General features: G+C 43.3%; 1 protein-coding gene across 1 annotated transcript in view; it reads left to right on the forward strand.

Annotated features, from left to right (window-relative positions):
- The window catches only part of lrpprc (leucine-rich pentatricopeptide repeat containing), a gene marked incomplete at its 5' end in the record, with an annotated part of 63,102 nt that overhangs the window by 32,555 nt on the left and 7,121 nt on the right, over positions 1 to 23,426 (forward strand). Inside the window, 11 exons of the mRNA XM_083988087.1 lie at positions 499 to 623; positions 2,294 to 2,400; positions 7,990 to 8,058; positions 8,192 to 8,282; positions 8,837 to 8,979; positions 11,452 to 11,596; positions 12,401 to 12,527; positions 16,433 to 16,521; positions 16,600 to 16,804; positions 19,096 to 19,223; positions 19,375 to 19,490. Of these exons, the coding sequence (XP_083844213.1) occupies positions 499 to 623; positions 2,294 to 2,400; positions 7,990 to 8,058; positions 8,192 to 8,282; positions 8,837 to 8,979; positions 11,452 to 11,596; positions 12,401 to 12,527; positions 16,433 to 16,521; positions 16,600 to 16,804; positions 19,096 to 19,223; positions 19,375 to 19,490 (1,345 nt within the window). The remainder of the gene's footprint in view (positions 1 to 498; positions 624 to 2,293; positions 2,401 to 7,989; positions 8,059 to 8,191; positions 8,283 to 8,836; positions 8,980 to 11,451; positions 11,597 to 12,400; positions 12,528 to 16,432; positions 16,522 to 16,599; positions 16,805 to 19,095; positions 19,224 to 19,374; positions 19,491 to 23,426) is intronic.

Consider the following 23,426-nt stretch of genomic DNA (forward strand, 5'->3'; position numbering starts at 1 on the left):
GAGGAAATGAGGGGTCAGAGGGAGCCGCGGAGGACAAAAGGAGGAGAAAGAGGGAGAGAAGTTGGGAAGATGTGAGAGGAGCCGAGCAGAGAGGGTAAAGATCAGCGCGGTCCTTTTGTCCGTTGCATTGCTTCCCCTCTAAAAGCCTGTCCAGAGGGACATTAGCCACTTGCAGACAGGTGTGTGTGTGAGAGAGAGAGAGAGAGAGTGTGTGCCTGATTGTGTGAGAATGATGTATTGGGGCCAAAAGGCTTCATCACCCACTGGTTGTGCTGTCATGAATTCAAAGGCCCGTATTGTTGTGGTGGGTCACGGTGCTTGAATGGGAGGTCGCAGGGTTAACACCCCGTGATACACTCTCCATTCTCCGCCAACACAATTCTGTACATGTCTGATTGGACAGACCTGACATCTTACTTGCTCTCCGCTCTCTCTCCCCCCCTCTCCTCCTCTCCTCCCTCTGTGTGTGTGTGTGTGTGTGTGTGTGTGTACCTGCAGGAAGGACCTGCCTGGAGCTCTGGAGGCAGCGCTGGAGTGTCAGAAGCGCTACAAGCACATGCCTCGCATCCACGACATCCTGGTCGGCCTGGTGGAGAAAGGAGACACCGAACTGCTGCAGAAAGGTTTTACACGTTTTTATCCGCTTAGCCCCTACACACACACACATACACACACACTCAATCAATCAATTGACAGCGTCGATCATCAGCCGCGGTAGGTCGCCAAGCAAAGCCGCGAGCATCTGCCGGCTCCAGCCCCTCAAACGTGAAGAGTTAAAGAGTCGTAAATCCAGAACGGCCGTGTGTGCGGTGTTTGTGTTAAATGTGCACGACGTTAACAAGTGCCAACAATCCTGAAAGCGTGAGAGCGGTTCAGCCCCGGGGGTCAAGGTGAAGCGCGTTGGCAGATCGCGGTTTGAACAGCGGCAGCGGTGAAAAGGTCAAGTTCAATGTGCCGCAGGGGCCAAGTGGCTCTGGAGTGCATAAAGGTTGAAACCGTGCAGTGAAGCACCTCTCCACATCCTCACCTACAACCCTCATCTCTGCCCCCCCTCCCTCCAAAAAGGTGACAGACCCTTAGATTCACCCTCATAAAAACTAAAATGACTTCTTTCCAACGATTTTCCGACAGAGGCCGGCGTGCTAACCAGCGCCAATCAGCGCATCTTGAAATAACAAATTATTCAGACTCCGACTCTCTCGTATGAAGTAGAGAGAGGTGATGTGTAACGTGAACTTTAAATCTGACGCCGGTGTGAGTACATGAGGATGTAAGTGCCGCCGCGCCGTTGTGGCTCGCTCTGATCTGTTGCCACATGCGGAGCGCGGACGGTACAGTATGAAAATCCACCTTTAAAATCCTCCCTTTGGAATGAAAAGCAAAAGGAAAAAAATGCACTGGAAGCATCAAACATGAACCCTTCCAACAGAACAGGCCGACCTTCAGCGGTCCAAAACACGCTAAAAGCACGACGAGGCTTGTCTTACTCACATGCCTGACCTTAGTTTGAGCTCGAGCATCAATGGGGGAAAATAAAATCCAGAGCTTTTCCTGCGATTCGGAGAAGAAGAGGTCACCAAACATGCTTTTAACCCGGACATGTCGACAGGAACCTGAGACGTGGCGGAGGGAGAGTGAATGAATTGGTTCCATTAATGAGCCGATGTGCGGTTCAGTCTTTCACCAGCGTGTCGGGTCAGGATGTGCAGATAATGAAACACTGAGGACCAAAATGTAGTCTGAAACCTTCCTGCAGATTTTTCCTACATTTAGATCGTGACCCTAAAAAATTAATTTGTGAGTGATTGCCGCCCAGAACGCGTGTGACTTTGCATTTTGGGCACATTGTTCTTTCAGTTGACTTCAGATGACACAAGTAAAAAGGGAGAGGGATTATTCTTTCTTCCTCTGCTTTGCTGAATATGCTGGATAACTGAAAGTTTTGCTGTGTGTGTGTGTGTGTGTGTGTGTGTGTGGTACCTGTCCTGAAGCTGCTGGACAGAGATAATGCATAACGCTGAGCAGAGCGCTTTAGGAAGTTTACCAGGAGAGCTTAGGCTTTCATTCGGGACTCTTGTGTGTGTGTGTGTGTGTGTGTATATGTGTGCATGTTTGTTTGAGAGCAGCTTGATACGGCTGTTTTGTGCCTGGGACATTGTGCCAAATAATGGATTCAGAGAGAAAGCATGAAGTGTGTGGTGTGTTTGTTCACCTTGTAGTCTTTTTTTTTTTTTTTAATTCTCGACCTCTCTCTGCTCTGTTTCCCCACCCGCCCGTCTTCCTGCTTCCTCAGCCATGGACTTCATGAGTCAGGAGCGAGGGGAGATGAACATGCTGTACGATCTTTACTTCGCCTTCCTGCAGACGGGCCGCTACCGAGAGGCTCGGAAGATCATCGAGGTAAACGCACACTCATTTAGCAAACCATGTAGCTCACTGCCAAGGACATAACGTCTATGAAAAGTTCCTACATCACCTTCATTTATATCGTTTCTTTAAACTTGAATGACATATTGGTGCTCAAATGAAAAACTCTATCAATGAATATTAACGGGGTTTGATTTCCACTGCTGCAAACTCAAATACAGTGGGGAAAATAATCAATCAATCAAGTTTATTTATAGAGCACATTTAAAAATAACCTAAGTTGACCAAAGTAATGTGTACAGTTAAAAAATAAAGGAATAATACAAATAATTACGTGATAGACAGAACAAAAGCAGCAACCAACAAAAAGATCAAAACAGTAAAACAAAGATCAAGAGGACTTAAAAGCTAAGGTAAAGAGGTGAGTAGGTGAGAAAATAAGTATTGAACGCGTCAATAGACTTGGATGGTGAGCATGCATAGAGGCCATGGTGGTTAAATGCATTACTCATTGTTTTTCTTTTAAACAACTGTACCTGCTAATTGCAGGCCTCTCTACAGCTCTCTGTCAGGGCTCCTTGGCTCTTGGACGACTCTTCTTAGTTCTCTTTTGACTCTGTCAGAAATCTTGTGAGGAGCACCTGGTCGTGGCCAGTTTCTGGTAAAATGTTCTTTTTAGTTCTGGATAAACGGCACTAACGGATAAAACGGTGCATTCAGACACGTCTGTAGCCAATGCCATCAGTTTGTTCTGCAACATACGTTTCTGAAGGTCTTGAGGGAGCTGTTTGCTTTTCCCCATCATGAGTCGCCTCTTGTGTGACACCTTGGTGATGAGAAACCTTTTTATAGGCGTCAGTTTGGATTAAACCAGCTGATATTACTTTGCACTGAAAGACTCCAGCTGCTTTCGTGGCTTTCCAGTGGCTTTATTACACATTACTTAATTTATGGATTTAAATGTTTGTATTTCTTTGTATGTGTGCATTACTTGGGTTGATGCCGGCATCTGGTGAAAATGTCATGTCAATAGCTCTATTAGAAATATGTTTTCTGCGGAAAATGTTGACGCGTTCAATACTTATTTTTCCGGCTGTATGAAAGGAAGAGTGGTGTTTTTTGTGTTTGAGTTTCTGCCGCACTTTACTAAAATCTAGTTAATTCCCAGCAGTCATGTACCTTTTGTTTTAGTTTCCGTCCCCTCGGCTGGAACAGATTGAGACACGAGAGCTTTCATTCATATTCTGGTTCCACTTCACAAACTGTGAAACGGCCAAAGTGAACAGCTCTCGCCTCTCTATTTGAAGCATCCACGGTTTGTTGTTTGACTGCCACTTGGCTGTGTCTGATCTCAACAGATAATTAGATTCTCAATCGTAGATGAGCCACCTGATGGAAAAATAGTTATATAAATAAAACAAAAAAAATCCTCTGCATGACTGTCAGGAGCCACCGAGGCCACGCAGGATGGGATTGCCAAACTTTTTTTTATTTTTTATTTTATTTTATCTGTCTCTGTAGCTCATCTGACCTGAATATTTCATGAATATTTATATCTTTGTCATCTTAAGTCCTGCTATAAAACCCTGTAGATTAGTGTGAGAAAAATAGAGAGGCAGAGCAGGCAGATAAGAAGCGATTTTCACATGGATAAAAAAAAAGGATGGGTGGTCAGGGACTGGATAGCAGGACAGAGAGATTGATGATTAAATGAATAGAGGGATGAGCCTGACATAAGAGGAAGGGAAACAAGGCCATTATGTTTTCTGATCAGGATGAGAACAAAACGAGAGAGAAGAAAATACCTTAACTCCCTCGCTCCGAACCCTCTCTCATGTCCTGTTGTGCACTAAAAGAGGGATTTGTCCCTCTTGAGGATTTCCAAACCCTCTTAAATATTACTGACATGTTGTTATTATTGTGGCTCTCATTCCACTTCTGCTAGATTGTATGGCTGTTATCCTACTTATAACAAAGAGTCAGCTACATGCCAGTGGTGTGTGTGTGTGTGTGTGTGTGTGTGTGAGATTGGCGATGCCTCGTAAAATAGACTTACAGATGTACGAGCTGACGCAGGTTAGAGTGACAAAAGCTCAACCGCGTCACCCCATCTGTTGGGTTTTTAGCTTGGCTGGTTTTCTATGGACACAGTGTGAAGTTAAACCAGCAGATCTATGAAAGATAAAGTATGGATGAAGCATCTCCACTTGCAGACAGACAGCTTTTAGATGTTACATTAAAGACCTAATCTGAGTTATTTCTTGCCCATTTTTGGCTTTATTATGACAGGGACAGTGAGAGAGAGGCAGGAAAGAGGGGATGACATGCTGCAGAAAGGCATGATCCAGGTTTCTCAGATAGGAAGTAGTAGTTGATCTGCTTTCAGACCTGGTTTTTCAAAGTTTTTCACTTTTTAATGAAAATATCAATCGTAGCACAGTGTTTTTACATAGTTAAAACCATGTTGTATAGCAGGGGTGTCAAACTCATTTTAGTTCAGGGGCCACAAACAGTACAATTGGATCTCAAGTGGGCCGGACCAGTAAAATAATAGTATGATAAGCTATAAATAAAAAGAAGAACTTTTTGCACGTTTGACACCCCTGTTGTATAGCATAAATAAGTTTGGAGAGGAACTTTAAAACCCAGGAAAGAGAAAACAGTGAGATTTTGAGAGCTGGAGAGTCAGATTAACCTTTTCACTTTGCACATCGTTTATCTAATGGTATTGATTAATGCAACGTTGAAGCAGAATCAGCTGAGCGCTGGAGACCTTCGATCCTCACAGGTGTCAGTTTAGTGGAGAATAATGAGGAAGTTACTGAGACGGTACATTTTCAACAGCACAGGTCGATGATGTTTTTTAGATCAAAGTCCGAACAGAAAGTCCACTCCTGAACTGTCACTCGTTCTGCTTTGCATGACGATGGACGTTGTGCTCAGGTGATATACACAACTCAAACAGAATCATATCCATCACTCAAATATGCAAACACGCACACTCAACCACACAAATGCTTTTTTTCGGCCCCTGTGAGAGCGTCAAGTGGTAGTCCAGAGTGGTGTCTCTCTTTAGACTGTGTTTGGTATAATTGGCAGCTGATTAATCACAGCTAATTAAATGTAATGATAGAGAAAGGTGGCCAATTTTGTGCTAAATGGTCATGGTTAGGTAGAGGATTGTCAGGTGGCCAGGCCTATTATTGTGGCACGCGTGTGTGTGCGATGGTCAAGGTTAGGTAGTATTGCTAAAGAGTGGTGAGCCATTATGTGTTTTTGTGTTAGGGAGAGGGGTGTGTGTGTGTGTGTCTGTGTGTGTCTGTGTGTGTGTACTAAGTGGCCAGGTGATTAGTGGAATTAGAACATTAGGAATTGAGATGGAGAGGGTTTGTTAAGTGGAGGTGAGACAAGGTCGGCTCTTTCTTTTTTATTTTTGTGTACATGCTCATAAGGATGAGAGAGAAACCTGTGAAGTTTTAGCACTTGAAGGCCACACAAGACTCTTAAAGAGGCAAAGTAATACACTCTGTATATGTATGTGTGTGTTAGAGGATTGTCCTAATAGTCTGACCTTTTCCATTATCTCCTCCTGAAAGTGAAGGTCTGCATTGTTTTTTTGTTTGTTTCCCTCTTGGTATTGTTTTGATCCACTGGTGCATGTGTGAATGATGGGCCCGCCTGAGTATTTCTGGGGGATTTTGTTTTGTTGTTTCGTCCCAGATTAGGGAGATTTGTCCTGACGGATTCAAAAATCCCAAAACATATTCATATGTGTGCGTGTGTTTGCAAGTAGATGTGCGAAAGGCTGCTTTGTGCCCGCAAGACTTTACCAAGTAAAAGGAATCAGAGGCAGAAAAAAAAAAAAAAAAAGATGGAGCACTTGCACTGGGCCTTAGTCTCTAAGAAGATTAGACAGACTGAGAGAGAGTGAGTGCAACACATTTTAATTTGTCCCTTTGGCTGGTTGGGTAAGAACATAATGCCTTTGCCTGGGCCGGATGGAGGGATGGAGAGGCAGGGGAAAAGACCGAGGAGGAGCACGGGAGATTTGGAGGAGGAGGAGGAGGAGGGGGAGGAGGGGAGGAGGGGAGGAGGGGAGGATTGAGAGAAGTGGGGATTGAAAGAGGAAAGGATGACGGCAGTGAGGGATGGGTAGAGAAAGGGGATGAAGCCCATCTTTTCTTGACTTTCCCCTCCCTCTCACGGTATGATGGGCTCCCATCAAAGAGGCCAGCGGGAATTGAGCGCTGTTTATCCCCCGTTCAGATTAACTTCCTGGCAGATCGCTCTGTTTCTTTCTCTCTCTCCCTTTTTTTTTCTCAGCCAGATTACCAGTAAAGAGAGGGAGGGTGAGATTTCTTATTCAGATTGTCTCAAAGCCCCAAGAGATAGATGAAATCCTGATCGCTGTTATTCCATGATAATAATCATCCAGTCACTCCACGTATCAGGCTAAATCTGAGCTACATGAGCCTGCAGATCAATCTATGTCAGCCGCTGTTTGACAGCTCACACACTCACAGACTGTCTGTTTGCATATCATTGAATCACAGCAGGTGGGACTTTATATACCACATTTTAATCTTAAACTCTGATTGTTTTATGGACTAGTTTGAATGCATCTATGTTTCTGCACCAAACTCCTTCACTCCGCCACAGTGACTAGTGCTGCACCACACTGTGGCTTTTATGTAGCTGCATCCTGTGAGCCTGTTCAAGGCCGTTCAAACATTAACCTCATGCCAATTTATACTAAAATATATATCTGACAGTACGGTACATCCTTCTGATAATATAAAACCAGTGCATCCATATAAGAGCTTTACATCAATTATCAGTATTTAGAATAGAATAGAATATGCTTTATTGTCATTGTAAACAGTATAACAACGAAATTGGTTTAGGATACCCTAACCATAGTACAATAGTATGACAATAAATATGAGACAATAAATATAAGTGTAAAAGCAAGTAGTATAACCGAACCTGCCCCCTCCCTCTGGAACTCACTCCCCAAACCCGTCCGTATCTGATTCTGCACACAACTCCCAACATTCAAGACCATGCTCAAAACTTTCCATTTTTAATTAGCTTTTAAATATATCATTTTTGTGTGTTTTATACTGTTTTATTGCTGTTTTTAATCTGAATTCCACTCTGACTTTGCTCTATTTTATGATTTTTAAAGTGTAAAGTGTCTTTGAGCATCTGTAAAAGCGCTTACTAATAAAATGTATTATTATTATAAAAATAATAAAATACAGCATACTAAAACTATAAACTATCCCACCCCCACATCATTCATTCATGGCATCTTATTGTTCAAGAGCCTGATGGCCCAAGGGTAAGAAGTGTTCCTGAGCCCTCAAGAATGCTGTTTTATATCAATAAGCATTTACTACAGTATGGATTATACTAATGGTTTGACTATTATATTTATCCTATATTTCATTCATCATATTGTTTAGATTCAGGGCCTCCTGGTTCAGTTCGGCATAACGTATATAACACAACACATTCCCTTCACTGACAGGCAGCAGAGCTTCAGTGCAGCCTATACTGTTATTTCTCTGCTCTCTGGTTTCTTTCTATAGAAATTCTCATCTGTTTTAATGTTTGCAGACCCCCGGGCTGAGGGCAAGGCCTGGACGCCTGCAGTGGTATGCAGAGAAATGCGTTTCTGGAAACCAGGTAACACAACACGCAGACAAACATAATAACAGCCTGAAAATAATCAAGGCCGCGGAGAAGAAAGCGAAAAAAGAAAATTGAAAAATACAAAAATTCCAACTTTAATCGTATATTGTTGTGTTTGTGTGTATAGATGGAGACCTTGGAGCAGATGGTGGACATGACAGCCAAGCTGTTTGAGTGCGACAGAGATGAGATGTACAGTTACATCCTCCGTCTGTGCAGTAAGTCTCTTCCCTTTTCTTTCCTCTGTTTGTTTGTTCTTTTATTTAACTTCGGTCAGTGTGTGTGTGTGTGGATGTGTTTGACCTCCTACAGTATATACCTGCAGTCTCCTCGTGCTGTCGTGACTCTGGGTGTGTGTGGAGGATGGGATCAGGTAGATGTTAGCAGAAGACATGGTGTGATTGCTGCAGAGGAGCACGGAGCAGATCACAGTTGTGATTGGAGTGTTGAAGCTGATTGTCAACCCATTACCCCCACTTCCCTCTGCTCGCTCACACACACACACACATACACACACCACTAGTTAGTGTGTTTCCTAAATTACAGCATAGTTGAGGGTCAGTCAGTTGATCAGATTAGTACTTTGATTGACCTCTCGCAGCATGGAGGGCTTTATCAGAAATTACTCTCTGGTGCTGTTAGTGTTTGTGTTTGTGTGTGTGGAGCTACAACCAAAAATGTCCTGACCATGCAACCGTTTGTGTCAACAGAGTAAATAGGAATAAATTACATACAATGACACCGTTTCTCTTTGTAATTGTGTGTTTTTCAGAGGAGACAAACAGCTGGGAGAAGGCGGAGGCGCTGTGGACAAAAATGCAGGAGGAGAACGTCATTCCCAGGGAGAGGACGCTGCGTTTGCTGGCAGACATCCTGAAGTCAAACGGCCAGGAGGTTCCCTTCGAGGTGCCTGAGGTAAAAAAAAAAAAAAAAAAAAAACCCAGCTTCATGATATGAACTGTACTGTACATCCCCCATACTGCTCATTAGACAGATGTTTTAGTCAGAAGAATAATTGCCAGGAGGCTCCCTGGAGGTGATGAACCTGAAAGCAAAGGCCACGACTCTCCCAGGAGTTTTCAAGGACTTAAAAAAAAAAAAGAAAAAAAGCCTGAGGTCAAAGATAACACACAACCATGAAGCACTGATGATGATTGGGGCATACGTTTCTGTCCTTACGTCTTGAATATAATAATGAAATAATAATGAGTTGATGGACAGATAACTATCCCCCGCTTTGAGTCTTGGCAAATATTCTCTTTACATTTGAGGATTTTCAGTTTTTAATTTGCATTTGTATCAATGTAAATTAAATATCTGTTTTTGTTTTGGACCTTTCAGCGGACAAAAAAAAAGAAGCAATTTGTAGATCTCACCTTGTGCACTGGGAACGCTCAAACTTGAAATAAGAGCTGTGTTTGATGAATAAACATTTTATTTATATAAGTCAAATACATAATAATAATTTAAATACCACAGGGAAGTCGCAGTTTTACAGCAGCAAAGTTGCACATAGACATAAAACAAAGAGTATATAGAGAAGAGCTGTAGATCAGACATCATATAATAAATAAATACATAAATAACCACAAACTGATATAAAAATAAAAAACTAGGTCCATCCAAGTCTAAATATACAGTGATGGTGCATGTTAATATTCTGTACATGCACAGTGAAAGTCTATATTGTCCTGTATAAATAGTAAAGTTCTTTATTTGACAAATACAATAATCTGAAGCTGCAAACCATCATTTAAAATACAATGGTCTCATTCACAGTTATTTTCATATTAATGACACTACAAGTTGATTTTTCTTTTCTCTGGATAAAAACCATTGCTTACTGAATAGATTAAGCGAAGAGCAAGTTGATCCCAACCTCTGATCACAGGAACTGACCCCAAAAAACCCTCTGGAAAAAAAAAAAAAAAACTCTTATCAGCTGCTGCTCTCCATGCAGCCCACCCTACCCCACCCCACCCTGCTCCACTTTAAGCCTCTCTCTCTTCATTACATACAGAGGAAACAGGATTGAAGCTCTGATCTGAAGTGTGGTCAATCAGACCGGCTGGCTGGTGAAAGGAATTACAGCTTGATCTGTCTGTAAATCTGTAATGCCAGACTAATTTAGCCAGCAGCTAAATGCCACCATATGGCTGCCGCTGGATGGACGCTTAATAAGTTACATATGCACATGTGTGTTGAACCAAAAGATTAAAAAAAATCAAGTGAGGAGAATCAGAACATGTACAGCTCTGGAAAAAATTAAGAGACCACTTCAAAATGATCAGTTCCTCTGGTTTTACTATTCATAGGTATGTGTTTGAGTAAAATGAACACTTTTGTTTCATTCTATAACCTACTGACAAAATGTCTCCCAAATTGGAAATAAAAATATTGTCATTTAGAGCATTTATTTGCAGAAAATGGCAACAGGTCAAAATATATAAATAAAATTCAGGTGTTTTCAGACCTTGTATAATGCAAAGAAAACAAGTTCATATTCATTTTAAAACAACACAACAGTACTTTTTAAACTTAGGAAGAGTTTAGAAATCAAAATTGGTGGAATAATCCCAATTTCTAGTCACAGCAGTGTTTTTTTTTAATTTATTTATAATCTTTCTTCCTCATTAAATATGATTCGGTTTTAGGTGATCAGCTAAGTAGAGTGAGGTGTGCTTGTGATGGAGTTCAATAGACACTGGAATCGATGGCTGCCATACATGTAGAGAAGCTGATAAGAACATTTTGGAGTGGTCTCTTTGTTTTTTCCAGAGCTGTATGTGTATATATATATATATATATATTTATTTAAGAAATTGAATCTAATAAAGACGGAGCGGATGCTATAATAATCAGTTTCCTTTGTGCTCTGTTGCTCTATTCCTCCTGGCTGCTGCTTCGCCTCTGCACATGTGAGTGTGCTCCGATGGCCCCGAGCATGATGAGACAGGAAGTGATTGCTGTTGCCTGGAGCGATGAACTTAGTGACCCCAGGGGCTCTTGAGTTGACACCCCTTGCTCCGACACACATACCCTCAAACACACATACACTTTTCCTTTTGCCCCTGGGGTGCCAGACCTAATTTGCCCCCAGCCAATACAGCTTAACCCCCTCCCCTCGCCGCTACACGGGTGACCGAGCATTAGGAGACCCTGCCATGCCTGCCCAGCATTATTGCACTGTCATACACACACACACACACACACACACACACACACACACACACACACACACACACACACACACACACACACACACACACACACACACACACACCAGCTCATCGCCAGCACACACATGTAGCCGTGTTGTGAAGGAAACATCAGACTGAGTTTTATAACTTACTTTCTGTGTGTGTGTGTGTGTGTGTCGTTTTTCAGACCTGGTATGAAGAAGCTGCCACCGCGCAGCAGCAGCAGCAGGTGAAGGCGCCGCCGCCGCCGCCGACCACCCCCACCGTCGCCGAAAATATGACCGAGTTCCAGGTCCGACTGTCGGCCCTCTGCAAGAAGGGCAAAGCCAAAGGTAAGAGGCAGCGTTGTTGTTGTTGTCCCACCTGACGTCAAGCTGAGTTAAAGACAGAAGAGCCTTTTTTTGAAATGAGATTCAGTTTGAAACTACATAAGGAAATATTTGACCATTAGAAAGCCCTCATGCACTTAAAGGGATAGTTCAACATTTTGGCAAATTGGACCATTGCCATAATCCCTATAGTTTTAGGAGTAGGTTTGTTACCTTTAATTTTCTGTGCAAGCTGTTTTTAGAACAGCAGAGCAGAGCCGTGAGCTGCTCAGAGCTACGCTACGGAGGCTAATGGGATTTCTTGGTTTCCCTCATCGAACTCATCAAATACACAATCCAACAACTCCAAAACACTCTGGTGGGCAAGTTGTGACCTGCACATCCACCACACTATGAGATAATAACAGAACGTTACGAGAGGGAGTTGTTTTAGAGGCAAATTCATGCAAAACCGCTGATGGGCGTTGCCTTCAGGGACAGTTTTTCAGCAAGCAGTCTCTGTATTTACCTCGAAAACAACTCTCATAATGTTCCGTTATTATCTCATAGCGTGGTGAATGTGAAGAATATTGTGTGATTGAGCTCTAAATGAGTGTTTGGAGTCACCTGCTGCAGGTAGCACCAGTTTTATTGAAATGAAATATAAACACTGTTTCACCAGTGTAGTTGTCTTTTATGGGGGCAGATTACCATATTAATCCCATAATATAAAGATAATCTCAGATTCTGCTTTTCTTCGTCGTGTCCAACCTCAAACTCATTTTTTCCGTTCCCTCTCATTGTCCCTCTCTCCCGCTCTCTCTGCAGAAGCCTGTGCGATGCTTAAGAAGGCCGATAAGAACGGGGTGACTTTAACCCCGGCCCCTTACGACCAGCTGATCCGTGCGCTGCTGGCTGAGGGAGCCATCGAAGACGCCATGGCAGTCAAGGACATGTAAGTGCCGTTAACACATTAGTGCCTCCACATAAAGGTAAATAAACACTGTTGAGTCTTATCCACCACTCAGAGACCTCTACACACCAAGCCACATTCACACCCAAGCATTAATACAGCGTCTTCTTTATAAAGACAGCTTTGTTACCGCGCTCACACACCTGCGTTACACTGGTGGGTTAGTATCCGACCCAAGGACGCTCTGACATGCAAACTGGAGAAGCTGGGAATCGAACCACTAGTCACCTGATTAATAGATGACCTGCATCAAAGTGCTTTTTAATTTTTAGAACTTGCAAAAAAAAAAAAAAGAGTTATTTTCACGTGCATAAATGGTGTATTGGGTAACATGGGTAATTTCCCCCTCATCTGTTTCCTTTGATTTCTGACATGGTGTCATTTTTATCAGATTTTATCTGGACTTAATCCTTTTGTATTCTGGTGGTTTAATCTGTAATGACCATCTGTTTTTATTAGTTCTTCCTTACAAATGATTAACAGCAGCCGAACACCAAGGTGCCGTGTCTCTTTAGTGGTCAGCTCATCATGAATCAGATTGTTAATGTACAAGCTAAGTGTAAAATATTCACCCGTAGGGCAGACAGACGGCACAAAACTGTATCTTGGCATTGAAAGACAAATTCAACATGTAGTCCTGTTAATGCTCTGCTACTTTCCCCGTCTCCTCAGTCGGTGGCAGCGGGTCACCTCAGGCTAAAGCTACGTCTCCTCACTAGACATGAGGATTATAAACTGATTGTGTGCTAACACACTCAGCCCTGCTGGATATGAACAGTGGTTCTTACTAAGCCCCAGGACACACACACACACACACACACACACACACACACACATATATACACATGCTCAGATGTACAGATTAATTTTGGATTTCTGGGAAGCGGGTGACTTTGCGCAAAATCGTCAATCTTCTTCCAATTAGTAATGTATCATGTGTTGTTGTGTTGCGGCGGGGGCCGTATCAGGGCTCGAGCCTGGAGACAAATGGACGGACAGACAGACGTATTAGAGATCTGGCTTTAGCCGAAGCACTGATCTTTTCTGCTCCCTTGCTCTTGTCAGTTTTAGATAATCTCCTCCTTTTCCCTTTTCTTTATCTGCTTTTGTTTCCCTCTTTATATCACTTTTCTCTGGGCAGAGTGAAAACACAGAGTAAAAAAATAAAAGGGACATAATTCAAAGAAGAGATGCTGTTAATTTGCAGAGAAAGAAAAACATGTGAAAACATCTATTACACTATCAGCCTCGTCCCTGCTTTGGCGTCTCTCGACACGCTACGCTGTCTTATGTTATGATGAGGAATAATCATATCAATTTTAGACCCATGTTTCAACAAGCGCGAGGCAATACAAGTGATAACCCATCTCCAGTCTCTGTTTGAATTGGTTTATGGCATCCCTGCCTGGATAAAAGCCTAGTTTATCTGCACTCTAAATGAGAAGTGAAATGAGCTGAGAGGAAAGTCGGGGAAAAGATGGAAATGGGGCGGAGAGAGAGGAGATAAAAAGAGCTAAACAGGAAAAGAGGAGTGATTGGAGGGGGGAGGAGGGCTAGATTTAATCACGTATGAGGTTAATGAAGACGCTATAGGCATTAATTCTCAACGCGTGTGGGTGTGCGGCCGGCGTTTGTTTTTTGGGTAATCTGTGCAGAATTGAGCAGCGGGGTGCTTATGGTGAGATTAAGGGATTGAGAGAGAGTGATGATGATGATGAGAAAGAGAGAGAAAGAGGAAGAGGTGGATGATGGGTGATGGATTCCTTGGCTGAAGCACAATACCCCCAGAAGGAGAAGGCAACAGAGCGGCATTGAGCGTGTGTGTGTGTGTGTGCGTGGAAAAGGTGAGTGAGAAAAGGCCTTGAGAGATTTTCTCCCACCCGATAAGAATAATTCTGACCCCACAGCCTCCACCACCACCACCACCGCCACCGCCGCCATCGCCACTTGGTCTCCGCGGCAATCCGTCAGCGACCTTGTTACCACTCCAATCTCCGCCGTGACCCTGTCGCAGCGGCTGCCGAATGCCGCTTGGCCTGGTGTCGCTGCGGCGATAAGGATTGCCGGCCCTGATGCTCAATTGAGCGGACGGATTAATCTGGTTGCAGGGCTATAATAATAAATAAAGAGAGGGAGAGAGAGGGGGAGAAAAAAAGAAAAGGACGGGAGGCAGGCTTGATTGAGGTTTTAGTGGCAAGGAAATGAAAAGGAGGAGGACTGAAAGGGACAGCAAATAGACGAACAGACGGAGCGAGGGAGGGAGGAGGAAGAAGTGGCGAGGAGCAGGGGCAGCTCCCAGAGGCCTCACCCCTCCCACATAATACCACACACACACACACATACAGTACATACACACACACACAGCAGGGAGGCACATCATCATATACGACGGCATCAATCAACTCTATGATGTCTGTATTATTTTCAGGGTCACAGCAGGCGCTTTACAAGAGGCTCAGACTCGCTGTCACTCACATTTGTTCTCATTGTCTTGTCCGTCTTCCCCGTCCCTCAGCTCCGTCTCCGTGGAGTCTAACGCTTCTCCGAACGTGGTGCCGTTTTTTTTTTTTTTTTTTAAATGGACGAGCACAGAGTCTGTAAGACCGAGATGACACGGAGACATGAACTCAGTCGACACAGATTATAAAGATTCGCTCTTTAATGTTTGAGTGTCAGATTTAAAGGCAGAAATGACTCACACGCTGCTAAGAAGGTCCAGCTTTTATCACGAGTGTGTCATCTTATAGCAAGATAAATACATTTTTCTGTTTTCATAGAAATGGCTGTGGGATTTAGATAAGAGATTACACTATGCACAATAATAAGTCGCATACATAAAGAGTTGCTGGCAGTTCACCGTGTTATCTAAGATACAATAAAATAAAAAGTGGTCAAATACAGCCGGAAATATTCAATGGATAACAACCAGAGACATAATCGCTGTCACATGTCTGTCATCTCATGGTGAACATAGACTTATTGGCCACTTTATACCCATGATGCATTATTGTGTAGTTTCTCTGTCGTACAAACTTAGAATGAAAAAAAATCACAGATTTAAAACTTTTGATTTGATTTGATTTATTTAATTCTTCCTAGCACCGACCAGAAGGACCCACTGAAAAAGTGCAGAATTTTACATTTAAAGAGACAACGAGGAGTTTGCTTTTGGTTATAAAAGAGTCTCATATTAATCTGGATGAATCTACATTACCCACTTGTTAATGGGTCCATTTTCGATAAATATATTGTTTTGTCTTTATCGTTATTTTGATATTATTATTAAGTGGTCAAGTCGCCCAGCATTTCCTAATGCATTTCCGGACGCTGCCCGGCGGGTCATGTGAATTAACGCCACCGACTCGCCGTTTATGGTCAGAACTACGACGGTATCTGATCGTCTTCGAACCTCTTTTTGCTTTCGTCCGTCTTGCGCCGGTCCAAGAATTTCACTGTGCACGTGGAGGCTCGTGGGAAATGTAGTGTGAAAACACTTTGCTTTCCAAAACTCCTCGTTGTCCCTTTAAAAAGCATGTCAAGTTTAAGATTTCATGACAGCAGATGTTTAAAAGCAGGTGAAAGGACAGGTTACGTTTTAAAAGTCTCACCGTAGAGCCTCACTGCCGTGTGGAGGGTTTGTTTTGGCCTTGGGTTCATTCAGCTTGTGCTGATTTCTGAGTGTCCTGAAGCTGCAGCTGCCTCGTGTTGCTGGTGCAGAGGAAGCTGGATTCTGTGCATGTGTCTTTTATCAAGTTCACTGCAGCCTCCTCCCTCCTGGTCTGAGGTGGAGGTACAGCAGCATCTGAGAGTTAACAAACAAAGTTCACAAAAAAACTGAAAAGAAAATGACATTTAATGACAAAATGTTTTGTCTCCGTCTCCCTCAGCGCTGTGTCTCGCGTGCCGAGCTTCCAGCTGAGTAACCTCGCAAGCAGTTTGCTCATCATCACTTACAGCAAGAGAGGAGAGACCAAAGGTAAACACACACACACACACACACACACACACGTGTCCATGTTGTGCGATCAAACTCACTTCCTGTTCTCCTCCACAGACGCTCTTGAGAAGCTGAAGTCGATGCTGCAGGACGACCACGTTCCCTCTCAGCTCGCCATCACCCGGCTGGTCCAGGCCCTGGGTAGCCACGGCGACCTGGCGGGCATCCAGGAGGTGGAGACTCTGATCAAAGGCCTCGGCACCAACATGAACCTGTCCACCATGTTGTTTGTTAACAACACGGCCATGGGACACATCAAGAGGTAACACTGCTCAGCGTTTTGTGTGTGTGTGTGGGTTTTATTTTGTCCTGCGTGTGGCGACGGCGGCCTCATTGTTTGACAAACAAAAACATAAAACGTCAATAGAGTAATTTGTGAAATCCTATAATCACCTCCACAAAAGGCTTTACAGTAACTCTGGATTTTTCGGTCACGCATGATTTTGAGAAGGTTGTCATCATATCTCTGGCATCTCTAATCCCACCCACCACGTACAGTCACACACACACACACACACACACAGTCGACACGTTGCGTGAGCGGAGCATTGTAATTTCACTTTCTGACACAATTCACAGCCCAGTGATGAGTCTTTTGTTCCCTTTTGTGAACTCTGTTGGTATTCATGTTCAGCACACGGAGATAAACAGCTTAATGTGTTACCACCAGCAGCAGCAGCAGAGTGTGACAAGACGCAGGTTGTCACACTCTCAGAGTAAAAATTTATAGAGCGACTGCGGCGTCAAGTACAAATAGGAACCACGGGCGTAATAGGATTATTCATGGACTCCTTTTAATGTCACCAAGTCGCTCATCTCCTTCCGCCGCGCCTCCATCGCCTCTGAAACAACAGAGAACAAAACCTAAAACACATTGTGCATCAAACTTTCATCATTGCGCCACTCGCCGCATTAGCGCTGTCCCCCAACGCCAACTCGGAGGGACAGCAGGAAGTGAAGAATAGCAGGACGGCCTCACGCCCGATTGGCCATCGCGGCGCGGGCCTGTCAGCTTGAACCCTGACCTGCGGGAGCCGCGCTCTGAGCCGCTCTGACACGTGCGTCCTGTGTGGCTGTATCTGAGTCAAGCTGACTGGTTAAGAGCCGGGGCGGAAAAGGCAGGCGGGCTCCGGAAAGCGCAGCGCCACATTTAGAGGGGCCCCCCGCTGAATTATTCAGACGGTCCCAGTCGCAACAATCAGCGTAGATACGTTTCCCCCCCCCCACACCGCCACCACCACCACCACCACCTCTGGACGCTCACACATATACACACACAGAGACGCGCATGCACCCTGTGTGTTAAATATTCATTAGAGCTGGTGACGGCGGGGAGGGAGCGGGCAGCGCTAAGTGTTAGCAGCGAGGTCGGGTTGCCAGAATGAGTTGTTGTAGATTTGTAGTGCTTTGTTTGCTTGTGGCAACCTCAGCAGAAAAAGATTTCACAGTACGAGACGAGTGTGTGTGTGTGTGAGTGAGTGAGCATCAGTGGAATAATAAGTGTGTCCGTGCTCAGTGGGACAGAAGTTAAACTAATGTCATTTTAATATTAAATCACAGAAAGAAACAGCAGTTTCTATTGTTGCTTTATCTGACCTGTGTTTTATATCTTATGTTTATGATCCTGGTGGTCACATCACAGAAAGTTGAAGCAGTTTGGCTGGTTACCGGCAAACTTTTTGGCTCAGGGGCCCAATGAGTTTTAAAATTTGACGGTCGGGCCACTATCAGATGGATGAAGAGTGTTTGTGTGAACTTATATACACTGCTCGTCTAAAAAAGTCACCACTTGGATTTAACAAAGGTAATAGGTAAGAGCCTCCCATTGGATAATTACTGCATGGATGATTATGTTTCAGCTGGCAACAACTTATCTAACCCTAACTGATGCAGTCTCATTTCTTAAACAACCATGTCAGAAGACACATCCTGTGGTTGTGGAGAAGATGTTAATCTGTTTCAGAACGGTCAAATTGTTGGCATTACTGCATCAAACAAATAAAACATCAAAGGAGATTGCTGAGACTAAAATTTAGTTAATAAATGTCCAACGCATCTTCAAGGAAGAAATGTGGTCCAATGTGACCGCAGAGTCCAGACCTTCACCCCATTGAGAATATTTGAAAAATTAATGCAACTCTGGATGGAAATAAATGCAAATGACATTGCAGAAGCTTATTGAAACGATGCCACAGCAAATGCGCGCCGTAAACAAAGCTACAGGCAGTCCAACAAAATATTAAGAATGTGTGACTTTTTCTTGGATGGGCAGTGTAGATTACACATAAAAGCCATTACCTTGAAAAGAAATTGTAAAAGAAAACTTGCATTCAAATTACATTCAGTTTCAGTGGGAGCAGTGCATCAAAGTTTGTGGTCTTTGCTATAATTTGGACAATTTTGTACCAATATTTGACAGGCCGGATATAAAAAGCCGTATATTGCCCAATGCGCGTGTTACAGGCTTTTAGCGGTAGTTTTGTCAGGACTATGAACTCATCCTCTGTTTCTCTCCCTCTCTCTCTTATCAATTCTCACCACCACCTTCTTCAGCGGTGACTTGGAGTCGGCAGTGGAGCTGCTGGAGTCGCTCTACACCAGTCCAGACAGCACCAACCCCAGTATGTCCTTCGTCTTCAGGAAAGTCTTGGAAGAGGACAACGACAAAGCCTTAGACAAGTGTAAGACACACACACACACACACACAATAAATGAATGCATGTATATATCAACAAATCCAACATATGAGAGAACGAGCCAAAGTGCTGATTTCCAACACTTGAGCGTGAGCCTGATGTGAAACACTGATCAGATGTGCACACTGTGTTGCAGTGAGTGCTATGGCAGAGCGACTGGCCAACCACTTTGCCTGCTACAGACCAGCTTCAGACCTCTTCATCCAGCTGCTGGATATGGACAAAGTTGAGGACGCCAAGTTCATGCTGGCTGTGAGTATGAGACTGTGGATGTATAAGGATGAGAGAGAGAGGGAGAGTGTGAGAGCCAAGTCTGACATATTGCACAGATGTGTTTTTATGGTAGAAGATTCATATTTTGTATCTTATTTTATTACTTTTTCTGTCTTTTTCCTGTCCATATGGTTTGGGATGTGTGTTTGTGTGTGTTTGTGGTCCACAGAGGCTGAGATGAGATTCAGTTTATTAATACTGAAAAGAAATCGACTGAAAGATTTATACAAACGGATGATAGAAGACACATTACCTGCTGCACTTACTCTCCTCTATGAAATGATTTTCTCATCACACATGCAGTGATTACTCTCCATCTGCTCTTTGTGTGAAGAGAAGAGCAGATGAGGAGGCTGCTGCCAAACAAATTGAATATCTAAGAAGAAAAAAAACACAGGATACCTGAAACTGATCTTGATTTTTTAGCGCTGAAAAGCTAAAAACACATCCATCATCTGTAGCAGCCAAATATGTAGTTGAATGTAATCCTCAGTTTCAGGTGTTACTCATGCACTGCTGGTTCGTGGGTCTGCACACACCGTAAGCAAAGCTCCGCTGCGTGACTGCGTCTTTCATAAAAACTTTTTTTTTTTTTGCAACCACTTTAAATAAATTTTAAATCATCCGGAGCATTTTTGTCTCCATTTGAGTGTCTTGCACTCGGCTTCGTTTTAAATTATTCTATCAAAAGTAATTCAAATCTGCATTAAAAACAATCAACAAGGGAGCCGGTGATGTATTTAGTCCATCACAGCTCCCCGGTGCATTGGTCCAGTTGTCAGAAACCTGGTGATGGCGGACAGAGACGTTTTTTTTTTTTTTTTTTTTCTCCCACCACAGTCGCTGACTTATTTATCCGGCGCCACATAAACAGCTCTGAGTTTGGAGGTCTGAGATTGGCCTCCTGCCACTTCACTTATTTAGCAGAGGTCATACATTACAGCTCAATGACTTTGCATTGAGCCCGGGGACATGAATATGTAGAGGCAGGATGGGTGGGGGACAGGTGGGAGGACGGACGAGGTAGAGAAAGAAAGAAAGAAAGAAAGAAAGACACAACCTGTCCCCTCCCGACTCCTCTTTGTTGGTGGTTATTTCTCTCTCGCTTGCTGAGTGATTATCTCGCTCATTCATTCAGTTGCAGTGTGAACGGAGGGTGCACTAATGAACACAGATACATTACTTACTACCTTCACTTCCTACACCTCATCACTATTTAAACATGAGCTACAGAAAATCATATTATGTCCCTGTCACACAATCTCAGCTGCTCACATTTCACACATTAGTTTGTCATTAAAAGCTTAATTAATCACAGTTTTGCCGCAAAATAGTCGCCAATTAGGAAACTTTGACACAAGCATACAAAGGTTTCCTACTGTTGGAGTCTGTAGTGAAACAAAAAATGTGTTTCTATTGTAGGTATTTATCATTTCTGAAACCAGTTGGAGATGAGAGGTGGAGACAAACCAAGCTAAAATGGGCCGTCTTTGTCATTTTAATCATAACTTTATCAGATATTTCAGTTCTTTCTCATTATAACGTTGCGGTCTCCTCTGAACCGGACCAACACAGAGGCCTCAGATCGAAACCCGACCCACAGTCAGCAGATCCACTCAGACAGAGAGACGACGACATCCGTCTGCTCCTCATCTCTCCTTGACATCCTGAGTGATTATCCTCTCAATCTTTAAACAGGGATGTCTGACGAGTGTGTGCATGTTAATGAACAGATACATTACTTACTTTACTCCCATCTTCATCACTATTTAAACACTAAGTATGGATCATATCATTTATACAGCTATAATATGCTCCATGCTTTGATATACTGTACTGTAGGTCCTGGCCCAGTTTCTCTCCTCCTTTAAATAAATAGAAGATCAGTTTTAAATTTATCAGGCAGGTTTAGTTTTAGAGGGAGGAAGACTGTGAAGTGGGATGTCCCTTATGTACTTTTTTAAATTAATATGTGCAGCATAGAAGCGCAACACTCCTGCAAGACACTAATTTGTATGTTATTTCATGACGCGTCGCTTTGCACTTCTTCTGTTTTACATTTCTACATTAATTTTTCCCAAAACTTCCCCTCAAAACTCACTCAGAACAAGAAATATAATCATCATTGTAATAAATCAAGCTTCCTAATAATAATAATAATAATAATAAAGATCTAAAATTTGAGCTTAGAAGATTAGCATCAGTCAGTGAACATTGAAATAATTGATGACTGTTTTGATAATGGATTAATTGCTCAAGTTAATTTTTGTGCACAAATGCAAAACATTTCATGGGTTCGTTTTCTCAAATGCAGCATTTTTATGAAGTTGCAACTTGCAATGAACTGTTTTTTTCTTATTCTCTTTTTTCTTTGTATTTTTTTGGGCATTTTACATCTTTATTGGACAGTCACAGTAGAAATATTGACAAGCAGCAAATGTTCACTCTGTTAGGGAGTCGAATCAGCAGCTTATAGCTCAGTATGCCCACATATGATGTACTCTATCCACTCATGAACCCCCTGAAAACTCTTGCTAACAGCGGTGATAATTTCTCATTGTTTTATAGAAGCAATGCGTGGGTTTTGCTGTGGCTTCTTCGCCAACATTGGCTTTAACGGCTGTTGACAAAACGGTCTACAAGGAACATTGTGAATTCAGCATCAAAAAGGGACGTGAATCCGCTCAAAGAAGCTGATAAGTCGATGTTTGAACTGAAGAATGAGAAATAATGAGGAGTCTTATCAGTGAATCTGGAAGATGCTGTGAGTGTAAATGTTTAAAACACAAGACAACGGCTGGTAGATCAGTAAATCCAAGGACAAATGATGATGGTGTTAGAAAGTCCCATCTCACTTGAGACTATACAGTACTAAAGCTTGTTCTCCTATTATTTGTCTTTGTCAGCATCTCCACTCTGTGAGTTTCGACCCAGGTTTCACTGGGTCTCTCCCCTCGTGGCCTCTTTCCGACTCCCCTTCAAAGTTGCTCTTCCAGAGTCACTGGAGGGTTGTAGCCCAACTAAACTGCTCCATCCCATCTCATCCTAACTAAGTGAAGCAGCACCAAAAAACTCTGAAAAGCTTTTAAGTAGGCGAGCAGTAACAATAATGGTGACAAGGCTATCAGGAGAGGAGGAGGTGAGGTCGGCGGGGAAGTTAGTCATTAAGAAGTGAAACGAGGAGGAAACACTCGTCCGCGGCTGCTTGTGTGAGTGGAGGGGGGTCGTTGAGGAAGAAGAGGAAGCACTAGTCCCAGGGTGTCCAGAGCTTTTAGGGCAGCGTGTGTGTGAGGAGGAGCAGCGAAGACAGTAGTAGTAGGCCCGGGCGGCTGCAGCAGCATCACCCTCTGGGAGCGAGTCGGTGTAGTGAGGGAGAAGAAGAGAAGAGAGGAGAGGAGAAAGTGAATGAATGAGAGCACAGAGCAAAGTTGAGTGAAGTGGCGTAGTGTCGGTCTAATTGCCTGATTGTGCTTAAGCCATTCTGCCGCTCGGTGACTCCGAAAGCAGGCAGCTTGCTGTGTGTGAGAGTGAGAGACTGTGTGTGTGTGTTAAAAGCCTCACAGGCCACTCGCTTTTAATTCTGTACGAGGCGGAGAAGGAGTGAAACACGTTAGTTTACGACTGGCTAGTAATCGGACCTCATTGCTGCTCAGTCAGGAGAACAGGAGGAGAACACACACACACACACACACACACACACACACACACACACACACACACACTCGAAGCACAGCAACGTTAATGGATCTCTTACACACATACACTATTAACACACTGTGTATTGTATGAATTCTTGCATGTTTTCTCGATGAGCCGTTAAACGCTCTGCAGCAGCAGCAGCAGCAGCAGTCTGTCGATTGTTCTACATGATCTACATGTTTTTCTGGATCTGTGTCACATTTGAAAACTTTTTTT

This window comes from Trachurus trachurus (assembly GCF_905171665.1).
Source record: "Trachurus trachurus genome assembly, chromosome: 15".
In the NCBI taxonomy this organism is placed as follows: Eukaryota; Metazoa; Chordata; class Actinopteri; order Carangiformes; family Carangidae; genus Trachurus; species Trachurus trachurus.